General features: G+C 26.0%; 1 protein-coding gene across 3 annotated transcripts in view; it reads left to right on the forward strand.

Moving 5' to 3' along the window:
• Positions 1-19,003, forward strand: part of LOC136978243 (histone-lysine N-methyltransferase EHMT2-like) — a 68,024-nt gene that overhangs the window by 17,752 nt on the left and 31,269 nt on the right. For 2 of the 3 annotated variants that reach the window (XM_067273911.1, XM_067273913.1), the window contains exons 7-17: positions 1,129-1,337; positions 1,461-1,573; positions 6,171-6,320; positions 8,713-8,819; positions 9,747-9,869; positions 10,968-11,069; positions 12,375-12,479; positions 12,642-12,757; positions 17,111-17,149; positions 17,235-17,298; positions 17,379-17,485. In XM_067273911.1, the coding sequence (XP_067130012.1) occupies positions 1,129-1,337; positions 1,461-1,573; positions 6,171-6,320; positions 8,713-8,819; positions 9,747-9,869; positions 10,968-11,069; positions 12,375-12,479; positions 12,642-12,757; positions 17,111-17,149; positions 17,235-17,298; positions 17,379-17,485 (1,235 nt within the window). The remainder of the gene's footprint in view (positions 1-1,128; positions 1,338-1,460; positions 1,574-6,170; positions 6,321-8,712; positions 8,820-9,746; positions 9,870-10,967; positions 11,070-12,374; positions 12,480-12,641; positions 12,758-17,110; positions 17,150-17,234; positions 17,299-17,378; positions 17,486-19,003) is intronic. The other variant, XM_067273912.1, reaches the window with a different exon arrangement.

Below are 19,003 nucleotides of genomic sequence, written 5' to 3' on the forward strand. Positions count from 1 at the left end.
GCTGTTTACAAATTATTTAGATGCTTTGAGGAAGTTGTAGATTTTTAAATTTTGTATTTACAATTGATTTTTTTTTTTAAAGCACAGTTAATTGTTTAATTAAAACACCTAATCAATTAGTTTAAAGTGTAGAAAGAAATGATTATTATGTGAAGAACAGAGCAGATCATCCAATGTTTTAACATCTTAATACTTTTTGGATTAAATTTTGAAAGACAATACTCAGTTTATCTGACTTAGTATCAATTTATGCTTTATTGTATGACAAATAAAAATTGGACAAGAATTATCCAATGTAAACTGTGCTTAATGCAAATATTCATTACACTAAATAGTTAACTAATATGTTAATATTCATTTAATTTTTAATTGTAACTATTCAAGTTGATTGCACCATACTTTTTGATTTTAATAGAGAATTAAAATCAAAAAGTATGGTGCAATCAACTTGAATAGTTACAATTAAGAAATAATGATTATATCATTATAATCATTTCTAAAAATAAATGAATTTTTAGTATTAAATAATAATAAAATTAGCAAGCAGATATAAAACTGTATAAAAGACATATTCTTGTATCATATGTAATAGGCTATACTAAGAAACAAGATACTAAGATGGTGACAGTTTATATTATGATCAGAGATTTACTGAATTTTTATAAATGTGATCTTAAGAAGCTAACTGATATATATTTTGTTGCAGAGAAAACATAAGATAGTTTTGAAAATGGTAAAACTAAAAATTCTTATATCGGGTTTTATAATGAATTGCATTGTAAAAGAATAAGATTAACAAAAATCTATCTAGATTTGGATCAGATTATGAAACTGTTTAGTGCAGTATTCTTTCTAAAAAAAAAATAGAATAATTAATACTGTTACATAAATGAAGTATATGCTTAACAAATAGAAAGATAGCTTAAGTTAAACTGTTTTGTAATAACTTTTTATAATATTTTATATCAAACTGTAATGAATAAATTAACTGAAAATACTTTTTATAGTAAAGTGTCTGTAGTGAATATTCCAATAGTGATTTCGATATTGCTTTGTTATATGGAAATTTAGGTGCATTTTTTCACAAAAATATTGAAATGTCTGATAAATAATAATCTATTTTTTTAGGGAAACTTTTTTCAATGTTACACGACGACTGATGGAAGACCTTGTTTACATCTATTCCATAAACGCTGTCAAATAATTCAAGATAACGGTTATCCACCATTGTGTCCACATTGTGGATCATCAAGTGATTTTAAAAGTGTATATTTAGAAATGAGTGCACCAACTCCTCCAGCATTTTACCTAACTCAGAAACCTACCCTTACAGATACGTAAGTTTCTTATTTAAAAATGGTCATAAATATAAAACAGATAAATTAATGTAAAATAATTTATTGATTTTTAATTTTAAAAATATAAAATAGATAAAATTAATCATTGGATTTTATTTTCAGTCCAAAAGCAAAAATGGCATTTAGCAGACTTGTTGAAGCAGATGAAGCTGAGAGTGATGATTTACCATCAAGATCATTTACTGTTCCTGAAACTGGAAAAATTCTTTCTTCTGGTAAATAATAATAAAATTTGATATTATATATCTTGGCATTGAAAGCTGCACTATTATAAACTATTCAATATATTTAATTTTTAAAATTATTTATTGTTTAATTGGCATTGTTTGATGGTATGAATTAATGAATAATAATACTAATTTTGAGATACAGTGGAATCCATTTATTCATTAGAAATAGCAGGCCCCAAAACATATAAATTAAAATAGACTTATAGAATATTAAAATAGATTTCATTTTTCTTATAGTGAGATCATAGCAGTTAGATCTTCATTGCAGTATATACATCAGAGGCACTGGGCATCCTGGCACTTTAATTGAGTAGTTGCATCAGCACCCATGATCATTACAGACAGCTGGTCTGTTCTCCATTAACATGAGTCTACCTACTCTTCTCTTCCCTGCTGATAATCTAGCAGCCCTTATTGCCTCCTTTTAAGTCCCAATAGTTATGCTATGCTCTCCTTGGTCACTCTGGCATTACACTCAATGAGACAGCCAACTAAACAGACCAGTTGGGGCATTGTCTGGCTGTATTTTGCACTCTGAGTTTTCAGGTAACCTCACGAGAATTAACTCTCTGCATTCCAAGTGCTGACTGACCAAAATTTGGTCTTCCAGTCATTGGGAGAGAAAGGCTGTAAGGGTGCAACTATGCAGACACGAGCAAGCGAGAATATGTGACGAGAAGAGGCGAGACGCGATAAATATCAAAACCGGACAGATATGTGCAAGAACCAGAAATTCTTTACGTTATTTTTTGCTTCTCGCTTGTGCATGATTTTCCTTTGCGAAAACTAAATCTCTTGCAACCTCTCACTCCCTCTAAATTCGCGTCTGCATAGTCACACCCTAACCATCAGCTGTTCCATCACTGGTCTTATGAAATTTCACAAATTGTCAGTTGGAGGTAATCCTATGACTCTTATGCATAGATTCAGCTGTGCTCAAGGCTTTACTCTATTTGCAAAGGCAAGTTTTGGAAAGTCTCCAATGACAAAACTGCACATCACTTTTGGTTTGTCTGTCTACAGTACAGGCATGAACACTCAGCTCTGGAATCCTTTTTTATGCTGCTATTATGACTTCTCTGACTCAAATGTACTGGTTCACAATGCATGTTTTTCTGCTGCCATATTGAAGCACTACAGTGCTTTTTCTGCCAGACAGATCACTCTTTATATTGGTCCAGGTAGCAACTTCAGAAGAAAAGACCTATACAGCCAGAACTTCCACATTAACAGTAGTGAAGTGAAAACTTATTATAATCAGAGTTTTGGTTATTGTTAACATTACTATTCAAAGTAAGTAGGCATTTTTGAGCTGTCTTTTCATGTTTTCAGCCTCAATATGTGGTTGATAAGTGCAGTTGTTATTACTTATTTTTATCAATCTTAATGAGTATTTTAAATGTTAAGCAAATAACAATTAAAAAATTAAAGTATAGTAATTTAAATTGCTGAAATTTCTTATTTTAATGAATGAATAGTTGTTAATTAATAATAATGATAATAAATAAATATTCAACTTACACATTTTTTAATTGATTTAATGTGTACTCTTAACCTTTTTACTGGCAAGTTTGGTTCTTGTTTGTTAAAGACTGGAAGCAGGCTAAACCATAGTTATCAAGTACAAGAAATTCTTGGAAGAGCCAGTCTTGCTGAAAGTTGCAGTCATGAGAAATTCTTGTTTGTTTTGGTAAAAAGGTTAATAACAAAATCAATAAAATCAAAATTTTTACTAATTGTATCCTTGCCACTTATTCTACTTAATATTATCAGTTGGTTATTGTTATTAGCGTAGGTGAGTCTCAAAGTAACTACAGTAAGAGGAATTTGTGCATTAAGAATTTTATTTTTGATATTTTTCTTCTGCTTTCAGTATATTTTTTGTAAAATAATAATACTAATCATAAAAGAAAATTTGTCATGAAATCTGATGAATATACTTATTTAAGTAAAATCTAATAAATGTGGTATTACTAATTTAAAAACTATATTTTTAAATTCTAACACTCCATTAGATATTTTTTAAATTAGTAATACAAGCTATACAATCCAGAAATTATTCAGTAATATAACTAAAAAATCTAATACTAATAAAGTGATTAGGGAGTTAAATTATTTTTGAATATAATTATAAATTTATTTTAAACAATTTCTCACATTGGATGAGAGCTTTTATTTTTCATTCTGCAAGAAATAATTATTTCTTATCATTATACATACTGCTTCATGGATATCTAACCTTTGAATAATATCATGCTTCCAACAATACTTTGTTCCCTATTTGGTAATCTAAGCAGTTGAAAATTTTTATTTAATTCATCAATCAGAATCTGATTTTGTAAATGTTATCTGTATTTTCTTCAGGAATTGCACACACAATATCATTTATGTGTATGTTAGAAGGAATTACAAAATACCTATCTCTTGCTTTTGGGAGTATTTGAACTGATAAGTCTACATTACTTGACAAATAATCATGTGATGGCCAAAAACTTGTAGACCAAGAAAAGCATACATTTCTTCAATTTCAATAGGCTTTACTTTGTTTTGGTTTTGATAATATATATATATATATATATATATATATATATATATATATGTATGTTACTTTGAAAAAGTATGTTACCCAAGTGCATGTTTCAAAAATATAGTTAAAAATATATCAGTAGCATTCTTTTTTCTAATAAAGCACAGAGGAACTACACCTGTTTCATTTGAAAATTGAGATAAAGTATTTGTTATTGGTGATTTCTGCAATCTTCTTTGCTGCAATTCATTGTCATTTGAATCACAAACAGTTGATTAATTATCAGATGATACAGTATATCATTTCTCTATAGCTCTTAGGGACCAGCATCCAATTCATCTTCCTCATCCAAACCTCTATTTTATACAGGTGTGTCAACATCTAATGAAAATTCTTCTAAATCAAACAATATTACATCATCATTTGCAAGATCAAATTTTTTATTCATTTTAAAAAAGACTATAATATAATAAATTTATGTATAAATACTCAGAATAAAAAATTTAGTATAAAACTTGATGATGCAAGAATTTTTTTGCATCATCAACCTGGTGGTACTTTCCAGTACCAATAGCTATTGCTGCCAAAAAAATAAACACTGTAACATACTTTTAACAAATATTTGCAATAGTACACTTACCTAACTTTAAATAATCTAATAAAAAATATTAGGGCAAGGGACTTTTAAATAGAATACACAAAGCACTGAAAAGTAACAATGTTCAGAAATTTAAAACTGGCTGCTGCCACAGACCTTAATGAAAACTCTTGTTTTTGAAGAAAGTATTAGAATTTACTCACAACTGCCCTCTTTTGGCATTTTCAGATATTACAGATAATTGGTGCATTCAATAAGACTAAATTGCTTACATACAAATGTATGTGCATAAAGTAACTGGTACTCTGAAGTACCATCAGGACATAAAGGTTGAATTACCTTAAAAATATGATTTCAATTAGATATAAGAAGACTCAGTTGTAATATATTATGTCAAATATTATTGGAATTTTATATTTTAATTATGATCATTTTAAATTTTAATTTAGAATAATCATAATTAAAATACAAAAAAACACACAAATAAACGGGGGGAGTAAATTTAGTGTTGTTGTTGTTGTTAATGTTTCCTTATAATTTAGTGAAATTATTTTTTTATACATTTTGATAACATTTATAATAGTGATATTTATTTTATTATATTATTATTTAAATAAACATTATCAATTTGAAATAAATTTTTATGTATTGCCTCATATTTCTAGCATTTTTGAAGGTTGAAATTTTAATAGTGGCAAATCTGAAATTACAATCTGTACAAAAAAACATACATGTTTCAGACTTTTACTGCCCTTTAATGTAGTTACCAGCAACATGTAAGATCCATTGCCAGGAATATAGAATCAACAGTGACTATCAGCAGAGCCTACTTGGTTGATCACAGTAAGTGATCAACCAAGTAGGCTCTGCTGTTTGTGAACAGTTTACTGACTAAAGAATATCTAGAATATATGAATATATTCTGGAACATATATTAGAAGAATATCTGAACCACATTTTATTCTGTGGTTCCTTCATCTAGTCACAAGCTTAAGTCTGGAGAATACAGTGGATGGTAGACTTCATTTGCATGGGATAAATCTGATCTCAGATACTTTCCTATAAAAGATAATGGTATAGTTTAAATTACACAGTGGCAGTTTTGCGAGATCATTTTTTTATTTGGTCAAAATACTCAAAGCAAAGAGCAACTGAACACAATAAAAAAATAATAATAATAAAAATAAAAAAATAAGTGGTGAAACTGTAAAGCTTTTCTGCATGGCCTTGCATAATCAAGGCTATGCAGAAAAGCCTCATATGGTTATTACATAGTACAGGTACATACATGTAGCCCTTTAATTATTATGTAAAAGAAGTGTGATATAGCTTGTTGCAATGTTTTTTTCACAGCCTGTATACAAATAAGATATGTCTGATTTTAATATGCTTTTATTATTAGAAACATACAGGAAAAATTTAACTTAATTTTTCATAATTTTTTTTTTGTGTTTCAGCTGGACTTCCACTGGGACCAGATCGTGTTCAATTAGAAGCTCTTCTTGTATCACTTGCTACAGAAAAAGCTTTATGCCCTAGATATAATGTAAAAAATTTATATGAACCTGCAAAAGAAGGAGATGTTGATAAAGTTCTGCATTTATTAAGTATATAATATTTTTCTGTTATGATGTTAATTAAATCTATTCAAAATAAATTTTTATAGTGCTAGATTAAGTAATTTGATTACTTATTTATAATAAAATATTTCAATTCTCAATAAAATTGACTTAGGAGGAAAATAATAATAATAATTATTATTATTTTTGCTTGTTTGTTGTGAAGTGCAATCTGATTTTTAAAATCAATCATTTTTATTTGAATTTCAGCATGTTAATTATTGAGTCAGTTAATAGATATAATCACATGCTTTGTATAAAGTTGAGTATTCAGGAAATTCACAAACCTTGCTTCAAATGATATGTTGAAGAGTTAACTCAGGGATGCACAACCTGCGGCCAGGGGGCCACATATGGCCCTCTTTCAATGTTTATGCAGCTGGAGGATGGTATAGGCCAAATCCCTTCTTTCAAAGTTTCTAAGTATAGAACTTCTTCCCTTTCACAAAGTCATTAGCATCCAACTATTTTATGACTATTCCTGAGGTGAGAAATGGGGGGGTTGAAGTTCTTCTATTTCTAGTAACACACTTTCTGGTTTACATATCGAATATTTTAAGTCTAATACATAGTATTATAACGATTTTTAGAAGAATCAAATAGAATAAAATGATGTCAGAACATCATTTCTGATGTTATCAGGAAGTTTCTATTTTGGTGGGAAATTTATACTTTGGAAAACTTGCTTATTCGTCTAAATAGTGTCAAATAACATAAAAATAAGTGAAAACAGTGCTGAAAAACTACGAAAATAACGATGTTTTTAGAATTTGTTTACATTCTAGATTCTGATTGGTATAGTCGAATTTGAATCGATCTTTTCTGAAAAGATGCTTATTCATCAACCTAATGTCATTCAAACTAGAAAATACCAATCAGAGTTCAAAAAGGAATGTACGTACAAAAGCTGTAACAACCAATTATTTACAACAAAGTCCCTCCATAGACTAACAATAGAAAAAATGTTTAATTATTACGTTCGACCAAGAAAATTAATAGCTGGAATAGAGTCATACGACTAAAAGGAAGCCGATTGCACAAGAAGTTTTGGATTTAATAATTATTTCAAACCACATCAAGTCATAAACTTCCGGTGATTATTAACACTGCCTGTGGCTAAAGTAATTAGACTCCTTGTGTCAACAAAGAGGGTTGTAAAATGGTCCGCTCCCTGGTCAGTAAACTTAATCCTAACCTGGCCCTTCTTCAGAAAAGGTGGTGCATCCCTGGTTAACTAAACTTTTACATTTATCTTAATTCAAATTGTTATTACTATCACTTTTAAATTCTTGTTTGACTGACACGACTCAAACAATTTTTGGCAAAATCATTATTGGGAAGTAGAAAAAAGCTCAGATTCAGCTATTAACAATGACATTGAACATAGTTGAAGATAAATTATTTTCTTTTGTAAGAATTGATTCAGAATGTCCATATATGACATTAAACAAGACATTTTCTTTCTTCAAAACTAGTCTAATGGCAGTTTATCTTCTAAAGAAATTTAATTACAATATATCTTGCTATTCATTTATGACAGATTACTTACTTGTTCTAAAATAAAATATAAAAAAATTAAAATTATAAAACAAAAACATATACAAATATACATCAGTAATCATATAAAATAATGATAGAATATTTCTTACAAGAAGAATACTGGAATGATAGGAATTTGCCAAAATTTAAGGTTTTCAAAATAAATAAGGAAAATTAGCTATATTATGAATTAAAATGTCAAATTATTTAAATTTTAAAAACTTTTTTGAGATTTATCATTAGATGATATCATAGAATATTTAATAAAATATTCTCTAAGAGCATTTATGTTTTTTGTATTTAAAAGATACTAAATATTTCTTTTATGAATATATAGCCTGTACTCCATTATGTAGATTTGAATTGACTGAATTAAAAACACTAAATTATTTTTTAAATTTAAGTTTAATTTTGTGAAATAGTTGTTCAAAAGAAAAATTCCCATCACATAGCAAACAGTTTTATATTTTCGTTTTCATTTTTGTCGAATGAATAAAATTTTTTTTAAAACAATTAAAAGACAAAGTTGTTCCAAAAATTAGACGATCACCATTTTTATGTTTCTTTAGTGTTCCTGAAGGCTACTTAGCTGCCCTTTTTAAAAAGAGGTCCTTAAAAAACACACAGAAAACTAATTAAAATCAAATAATTTCTTAAAATTGTTTGATTTTAAGAAATTATATGTTTTTGATTTGCATTTTTACTTTTATATTTTGTTATAAAATGATTTAAACGTTTTAGTGATAATATTTAAGCAGTTTAAAAATGCAAATTATTCACCATTTTGTATTGATTTTTCAAATTCAGTAATAATTAAAAGATTTTAACTTTTTCTTTACAGCAACTGGAATTGATCCAGATTCCAAATCTGAAGAAAATGAACATGAAACACCTCTTCATGCAGCTGCTTCTGGTGGTCATTTGGTTATTGTGCATTTACTTGTACAGGTAAATTAATATTATGATATTTTTAAACTATAACTCAGAGGATAATATAAAAGCAAAAGTGTTAGAAAATTTTATAAATATTTTTTATAAATTTTAGAAGAGATACTTTAAGATGGGTGTATTATGATTCTAAATTTTCTTTTGCCTTACATATGGAAAAAAATAACTACAACTGCTATGAGAACTTTGGAAATGATTTTTGGATTTTTGAGACAATATCTGGAAATAAGTCTACTAAAATCTTTGTATTCAGCTTTTGTTTGTTTGAGGATTTTATTTGCAATAGTGATCTGGAATACACAACTGATGACAATTGAACATAGAGTAGAAATAGTTAATAACTGTATTAGAAGATATTGTAGAAGGAAATCTGTGTTAAATGAAGAAGTGGCTGAAATGTATTTTCCAGCTTTAATGACAGTTTGTAATATCTGATATGCAGTTTTTAAGGTCTCTGTTACAATCTGAAATTGAAACTCCTGCTTTGTTAGAATTACATCTGCAAGTACCTATATCTACTATGAAATATTTTAGATTTAAAATTTCTTTGTATAAATCTAATATTGTTGTTCATAAACTGGCAGTACTCTATAATCACTTTGGATGGCAACTAGATTTGTTTAGTTCTAAGCTACAGTTTCAGTCATTGCTGAAGATATTTAATATTAAACATAAAAATTAATGTATAAATTGTTCTTACATGTTCAATATGCTTTTACATTTTTCAATTTTTATGTTTTGTTATGTATTAAATTCAATTCAAATGTTTTGTATGCATATATTCAACGTTATGTTATGTTTTATTATGTTTCAATTTTTATGTAATATTATGTTAGAGTCTTAGTATGTTAAACAGACCTGTAATTCGGGCTTCCTGTAGATTGATTTCATAAATAAATAAATAATACAAACCAATTATAATTTTAGGCTGGTGCACTAATGGACCAAATGGATGATCATCTCTGTACTCCTTTAATGCTTGCTGTAGAGAAAAAACAGGTAGCTGTAGCTCAGTATCTAATCAAGGCTGGTGCACATTTAGATGCCCGTGTGAGTAAACTCTGTATATTGTGATTTTATTTTATTTCATTTAATTAATAATTATTTTAACTTCATAAATGATTATAAATTATGAATTTGCATATTCCATAATAGTATATTATTATGGAAGATACAGATTTATATTTATAAGTTAAATTAATCTTTTAAGTTTCTTTTCATTTTTAACTATGGAATATATGGTTTGTTCAATTGAAAATAGAATAGATATTTTGAAGTGAACAAGCTAAAGAAAAACATTAAAGTGAAATTTTTTAAAATTCTTTTTTAGGAGAAGAAAACATGAAATATTTAAATTGTAAAAGAAATTCAATAAAAGTGTCTTAAAAGATTAAATCAAATTTTCCCCTCCAGTAGTGTGTTCTAGGTTTTATTTCTTGAAGTAAATGCATATAAAATAAATTGGCCTTTGAGCCTACCAGTAAATAGAAAAACATACCCTTCTTATGATTTAGAGATAACTTCAACAAAATTTTTTGTGACATTTTATACAACATTATGCAAATTTTTACAAAGTTCTCTTATAGATTAACATATTTGTAGTATATTTTCTATTATAGACCAAAATTATAATAAGTGATATAGTTAATTTTTTTTAATATATGCCATTTTTACAAAGAATTTCATTATTTGATGGGCATACAGTCTTTATTATTTTAAATCTGTACTTGTTCAAAATCACTCATTAGACCAACTTTTTTAAGATTTATATTAAATGTAATGAAATATTCTAATTAATTCCACTTTATTAATGTTTTTATTGTTATTTATAATGACTAGACATGCTCATTGCTTATATTTGCAAATATTTTAAATGAACTTTTTTGTGCAGGTTTTACTCTGTAATAAATATAATTTGAAATTTTGTATACACATACACTAAAGAAAAACTATTAAAGTTATTATGAGGTATTCAATCTATACTAAAAAAATGTAATATAGGACAAATGTAAAATAAAATAAATTTCATTTAGACATTTACTATAAAAATCAATATCACAGATAATTATTATTCAATTAAGTTTTTTTTTGTATAAATTTAATCATTAATTTCAAAACTTTTTAAAATTACTATTGTGCTGTTCATAGGGAGAAGAGGGCATGACTGCATTGCATTTAGCTTCCAGATGTGGTAGTGTTAAAATGTGTAAAATGATACTTGATACTGGAAGAATTAATGTTAATATTCAGGTAACTGTTTGTGTTTCTTCAAATATAAGAAAATTCTAGTATCATTACATCAAGATCATTATTATAGCTTGGCATTTCAGATAGATAATCTATATATCAAAATTCTGTAATCTATAATATCTAAATTAGTTATTAATTTTTTGTTTGATTCTAGAAATATTACTTGCAATTCTTATTTTATATAAATTCTTTCATTAGGATTTTTTCAATAATTATACTCAACCAAATAGTTGATATATTAGCTACTTCTTTTAATCATTCTTCTCTAACCCACTCTCTCTCTTTCACTCCTTCTGAGTGTATGTCTAAGTTCCATTTTTTGTAACCACTTCAATTTCATTTATTCAGTTTCTAGTTTTAGCTCTTCTGCATGTTCTCTCTGGCATTCATTTGAAAACTTTCTTTTGTAATGTCTGCCATTCTCTTTATATATTCAAACCATTCTGATTTATCTGTATTTATCTATGGTTAGAATAGAATAATAATTCTTTGTCATAACTATTCTTGTGATCACACTGTTTTTAATTCCATGTGATCTAGAGAGAGGATTTTCTTTATATAAATAAAGTATCAACATTAATTAATACATGACTTGTTTTTCTTTGAATGACATTATTTTAAATCAAAAAATATTATTTATTTGTAGAGTGAAACAAGTTTTACAAAATAATAAGAATGAATTTTTCTTATTTTTCTGTTTGCTACTAAAATTATTAATATGTAAAGTAATTATCATTTTTGATGTTAAAAAATTTGTAATAAGTGCAGCATATTTTATTTTTCACTTAACATCTTTCAAAATATTTTTATACTTACATTTTCATTACTTGTAGTTGCCAGAGAAATTTTTGAAAGAATAATGTATGTATTATATTTTTGTTAATGATTTATCAAAACAAAAAAGTAAGATAATTACAACCTGCATTTTACACATTTTTGTTAAGCATTAAATTAAATTTAATATCAAAATTAGCATTCCAATCCAAAAAGTTTTGAAATTTTATTGGAATTGTGGATCAGTATTATAATAAGGAAAATTAACATTTTTGGACAAAGGAAATGAGATGTTTTTGACTAATAAAATGTATAAAAAGTACATTCAATATAGTGGTATATTGGATACACAGAATACTGAAATTAAATGTGTGGAAATATACAATTGTTGTATTTTCCATATATTATGCATATGTACATAGAAAGAAAAGAAGTTATGCATTTTAATTCAAGTTTGTTTTAATAAATTTTATTATGGTATATTAACTAAATTTGTATTACAAGTTAATTTTGAAAAATATTTTATTGTAGGATGAAGGTGGCTGGACTCCAATTGTTTGGGCATCTGAACATAAGCATATTGATGTGATACGTTTATTGCTTGAAAGAGGAGCTGACCCCAATATAAGAGATAATGTAACAATTTTTTTTAAATGATAATTTTTTCAACTTCTTTTCTTGGTATATTTTATGAATTGAATAGTAGTAAACAAGTTTTAAATCTTTGATTATAATTGATTTCAAATTATGAAATCAATTATTTGAATTTGAAATTCAAATCATGTTAAAATATTTCAGGAAGGAAACATTGCTTTACATTGGTCAGCATTTTCTGGAAGTGTAGATATATCACAAATGTATTTAGATATTGGATGTGATTTAACTGCCCAAAATGAACATGGTGATACTCCATTGTAAGTTTTTAATAACAAAAGTTGATTCTTTCTTATTTCACTATTAATATAAAAAATATAGATTTGCCTCAAAATCATCTTTGAGAGTTTAAACTAATTACAGTAGAGCATCGATTATCTGAATCAATTGGGGACTGGGGTTGTTTGAAAAATCAATTTTTCGGATAACTGATTATGTACAAAAAAATACATTATTAATATATAGTATATTAATATATTCAATGTTGAAATTTTTCTCCATTGCATGTCGCTTCACATTGAATTTTCGTTGATGTTAAGCCTAACGAAAATTTTTATAATAATAATCATGGCTATTGTATCATTAAAAATTATTTCTTTATTTTGTACAAACAAAATAAATATATTGAAAAATATGAAAACAAAAAAAAATTATACTTTAGAAGTTAATCTAGTATCAAAAACATTCGATTCAGCATGACACATGTCCCGACACAGTCCGACTGGAACGCTTTCGATTAACCAATGTTTTAGTTGATTAGTGTTTGGATAATTGAAGCTCTACTGTACTGTACAGTACATAGTTGTTTGGTTTACTAGAGCTATATATAAAGTAAAACAAGTCAAAATGAATAAAGACAAATACATGTATTCAAAAAATTTTTATACTATGCTTGATACATACAGTATATTTATGTTGAAACATGATGAATTTTAAAATTAATGTATACTACATACATACATTAGTTTTACAAATACTACACCATGTTTTAAAAAATAATCTACAACTTTTTGTTTTTGGCAGGAATGTTTAGTGGAAAATGAATAAAATTGGTTCAAATTAAATGATATTTGGATTTGCAAGAATATGCTATATATTTTAGTTTATTTTATTATTACAAATGAATAAAGATATTGCCTGTATGAACACCAAGAATAAAAATTATGATAAGTGTAGTTACAATTAACTTAAATAGAGAAATTAAAAAAGTTAATTGAGAATGTTTTAAAATTATAATTAATAATAATATATCAAGACATGCATGAAATGAACTGTTTCTACACAATTATTATTAAATTAATGCCAGATAAATGGAAATAAACAACAATAAAAAAGCAGTACGAAATATTTTGATGGCATTTATCTTATTGAGTAAAGTTCTTATTACGTAATAAAAGATCATTTCCTGATGGTAATCTTATTGAAAAGACATATTCTGTTGGAAATTTATTATTTATAAATTGATAGATGTGAAGGTATTGAGAGGTATATACATTTTTAATGGAAATTAGATAGAAAATAATATAAATGCTTATTTTTAATTCACAGGTTTTAAAATATTTTATAAAAATGAGATCAAGTCTTGGAATAGTAATTTCACTTCTAAGTATTTAATCTTCCAAAAGAAAAGTACAAGTATTTCAAATAGGATTATTATTCTGATTTTTTGATCTCTGAGAAGTTGATAAAATATTCAGGGATTACTTATGGAAAAAATTATTTTTATTGTACTTATTAATTATTGTCAGGTGGTGTTGTATTTGTCACCACTTTAATAAAAAATATTGCCAGGGGACAATATTTTTGTTAAAGTAGCAAGAAAAATATAATACTGGCAATAAATCCCTAGTCCACTTATTTCGACATTCAGCATGAAATTGAATCACAAAGCACACTTCAGGGAAGAGTGCTGCAGCTCCACAGCACTAGCTAGTGGAAATTTGAATTTGCCAACTGGAACACTTTTGGTTAACCAATGTTTCAGTTGATCAGTATTCAGGTAATTGATGCTCTACTGTACTATTATTATTCCTCACATTTAAAGCTTATAAAACAAGAGATTAAAAATTGTGATGTCATTTCCTGTTTAGTGAAAACAAGTGTCTAAATTTAACTGTTTTAAATCATTAAATAAAACTTTTATTTCTTCACATTTATTTTCAGATATTTTCTCTCATGATTACATACTATGTCCTCATAAGCAAATAAGCTTCAGATATTACTGTCTGTGAACAAAAAAGACAGTATGAAAAATAGGATAGGATAGTTACAATGTTTTATTTTTTCAATTCTTAATATTATGGACAATTTCCAATCATGTTTGTTACACTTCAAATTAAACATTACCATCATATCTGAAAATAAATTTAAACAAATAAAAATTATTTAACAATGTAAACAAGTTAATCTATAGGAACTTGTTTTCTCTAAACAGGAAATGACATCACAATTTTTAGTCTATTGTTTTATAAGTTTTAAACATGAGGAATAATAATAGTAATAATGATGCTACTGATGTGATAAAATAATTACATTACATATAAAAAGAACTAAACTAAAATTCCAAAGGTTCAAACCTGTACTGTCTATGCCCAGTGCCTAGTGACTTATCAACTTGGTTGTCGCCACTCAGACATGAGACTTTCAAAGGCTTATAAGCCAAACACTAAATTCTCAGAGGCCCAGTTTTTGGAAATACTTGAGAAGTGGGTTCTATTATTTGGACAAAGAGCTATTTGTGTTTAAGGCTATGTGCTTACCAAGTTTTGTTTAAACAGGAGAAATGAACATCTGTTCCTCTCCTTGTAAGCGACAGCTTATTTTTGGTTTCCAGATGCCAAACTGATGAGGCTACTTGTACCTGCATTAATTAGTAAGTAAAACTGGTGGCAATAAATAATTTGAAATGGTAAAAAAATTTTAAACTGGCAATATTTTTAAATTTTTCATAGTGACCCTTAAATACTATATTTATCTTTAAATTTTAGTAAAGTAAAAAACAGTTTTAAATTATGTTTAATAAAAAAATATGTTTATTTGATTTTTTTTTATTTCATTACTTTTTGATTATTTTATTCTTATTTTTTACAAGTATAAAAGAGAGTTGATGAGTTAAATCTTGTTTTGGAAAGGAGGTTAACAAGCAAAAATGATTGTTCTAAAATCATAATTAATGTCACAAATCTTAACCAGATAAATTACATTAAATCTAATTTCATACACTTATTTCTTAAAGATTAGTAGTTTAAAAAATCAAAATGAATTAAGAGAAAGTAATTTTATAACATTATTATTCATATGCAAAAAATTATTAATTGATAGTTATCTGTAAGATTAATATTAGATAATTAATTAAGTGGTACAGAATGTATTATAGAATGATAAATAAATAAATCATTTTGCTTAAATTTTATTCATAAACCTATAGTATATTTAAATTTTATTCATTATATTTTTCCAAACAGACTGAAAGGTTTTATTATGATTCTATTTACTTATTTCTTGAAATAAATAGACTGATTTACACCATTAGTTTTAATATGTATATGGAAAGATGCCTAAAAATATTTTAAAGTAAAGTTTAACAATTTCAACTTTAAGGCATTGCTTAAAATATATTTTTGAACATTTTTTACAATTTCCTTTCTGTTTAATAGTAAAACATATTCAAAATACCAGGTGATCATAATTAAAGTTGTCTTATTCAGATGGCTCCAACCAATAAGAAATTAACACTAAAATTTGTATACACACTATTTAAAGGATGTGATAAAAGATTTTGCAAAGAAAAATTCCAAAATTGCGTGCTACAGGGTAAATGGTGCTGAAAAATAAAACAGTTAACACAATGAAAAAGCATTTATTCATTCTTATAGAGATATACCAATAAGTGCTGTACAGATTGTTTAGTGATGCAAGGAATACTGTTAAATGAGTTCCCCATCATTTAAATACAAAATTTCAAGATGTTGCACTGTGTGTTCAGTGGCTGACTGAAGCTGTTCCCCCATGATGGTTTGCAAATGCAATGCAATATTATTATTTAAGTCTGTCAATGTTGCAGCATTACCATGATAAACCATATTTTTTAAATGCCTGACAGCCAGAAATCATATTGACTCAAATGCAAAGAATGTGGCCAGACAGTTGGAACTGATCATTAATCATATAATCATAAGTGAAATATTTATGCAAAAGTCTTGACCATTCCATGTGACTAAGCACATCACATTTTTTTGCTTGCAGTGCCATTTACTCTAATGGACAATTTTGAAAATAAATTTTTCTTTGCAAAATCCTTTCTTTTGAATAATGTGTACACAAATTTTAGTGTCAATTGGCTTATTAGTTGGAGCTACAGAGTCCTCAGAATAGGACAACTTTATGATCACCTTGTAGATATAAAATGATATAATAATAGAATACATTTATTTGATTATTATAAAATATATTATAACTGTGCATTATGGAAGTGAAGATAGAAATAAAAAAAAAATATAATATTTTATGAATGAACTGTTTTTATATTGATATCTATCAACAATAATTTAATCAGAAAAATAAATAACAAAAATTATATTTGAATAATATTGTATATATCAAATATTTTTCAGGCATATTGCAGCAAGACAAGATAATTATGAATGTGTTGTGTAAGTAGAATTAAAATAATTTTTTATTGTTGCAATTTACATGTAGCATTTAATATGCTCTTAACTTTTTATATTGGGTATTTAGTTTATTTCTTGCTCGAGGAGCTGATATTGAGACAAGAAATAAAGAAAATGAATGCCCATTAAATGTAAGTTTATTCATTTCTGTTTATCATGATAAAAATTTTATTGTTACATTAAATAATGACTTTTAAGTATTTTTCAAAAGTGTTGTCCTGACCAAACATCACAGACTTGGATGGCTCTTAGCATGAATCAAGAATTGAAACGTCTTACTGCTAACAGAGTTTGCAAATCTGAACGTATTTTACATAGGTAAATTAAATTATATTTCCTAATCTGAAATTAATTGTATGAATGAAGATTCTGATTTTATTGAGTATTTTTCATTCAGCAGAACTTTTGAGAATTAGATATTTATATTGAAATTAAATTTATACTTTTATTGTTTAAGGCAATTGAATAGTCAGAAATATATGAATTTTTGAAATCTTATTTTCCAGTTGTATGTTAATTAATATTATATAAACATTGTGTAGTATTGTTCAAAAGTATTTTATTGTCAGTAATTAAAACATTTCAGATCATTATTTAATATTTGTATAAATCAAAATAATTATTTAAACATATTTAAGCAGATGATGTTTAATTTTAAAATAGAAATTTTTTTCTAATCAGTTTGTAAAGGTAAAACAAAAATTACAAAAACTGCCTAAAGAGCCTGTGACATAATTGACAGAATTTTTGTATAATTAAATATTAATTAAAAAGTGGAAGATTATAAAATTTAGATGTTGATTTCTTAAAGGATAGTTAAGTGAATAGTTAAATTATTTTTGTTTCACCTATATAGTTGTAAAAATGCAATTACACTGAAGCATTGAAAATCTATTTGGATTGGACCTGTTTGGATTTTCAAATATACATGTAAATGAATACCATTTTTGACAACTGAATCCAGATTTTTGGTAACTGCATTTTCAACATTTCACTGTATATTTTTTTATAGATTGATATTTTTCAAATCAAATTCTTTGAATTCTGTGAGCTGTACTTTTAATTAAAATATTATTATTTTGAATATACTCTTTTCTATAATGCACAAACAATCAAAATCAATTTTATAACTAATTAATAATTCTGTATGTAATTAAGTATTAATTGGATAAAAGATGGACTTTATTTAATACTTGTACTTAAATTAGGAATGTTGATTATCAATAATCAGGCATATGTTTTAAAATTATAACTATTTCTCAAATATTGTAATAAATGTTAACGGTTTATGTTTACAAATAATTTTACAATAATCCAATTAAATGCATCTTTATAATACATACTCAAATAAAAAAAAGAATTGCTCTCATCATTTCATGACACCTTTAAAATAAATTTTTATTATAATTGAAATAATTTAATTTCATTACAATACATTTTATGAATTATGTAAATAGGAGAGTGTAATTTATTAATCAACAAAGTAACTTTAAAAATTTTGATATTTACTATTATCAAAACTCCATAATAAATTTTATTGCAACATATAATCATTGTAAATGTTGATGTGACAATGATACATAATGATCAGAAATATTAATCAGATATACTAATCAATTTGTATGAAATTGAGGATAAAGTCTATTTAATATTTCAAATTTGAAAATTTTATTAAAATGTTTAAAGAATAAAGCTATGATGATATAATTCATTATAAATTTGATGCAATTTATACAAGAGGTTATATTTAATAATTTTAAATTCCTGGTAGATTTTGATAATATATACTGTACAATAAATATGGTAAATTCATGATACTATATGGAATAATTTTGT

This window comes from Centruroides vittatus, unplaced genomic scaffold, assembly GCF_030686945.1.
Source record: "Centruroides vittatus isolate TY-2023 unplaced genomic scaffold, ASM3068694v2 contig_5, whole genome shotgun sequence".
Taxonomy (NCBI): domain Eukaryota; kingdom Metazoa; phylum Arthropoda; class Arachnida; order Scorpiones; family Buthidae; genus Centruroides; species Centruroides vittatus.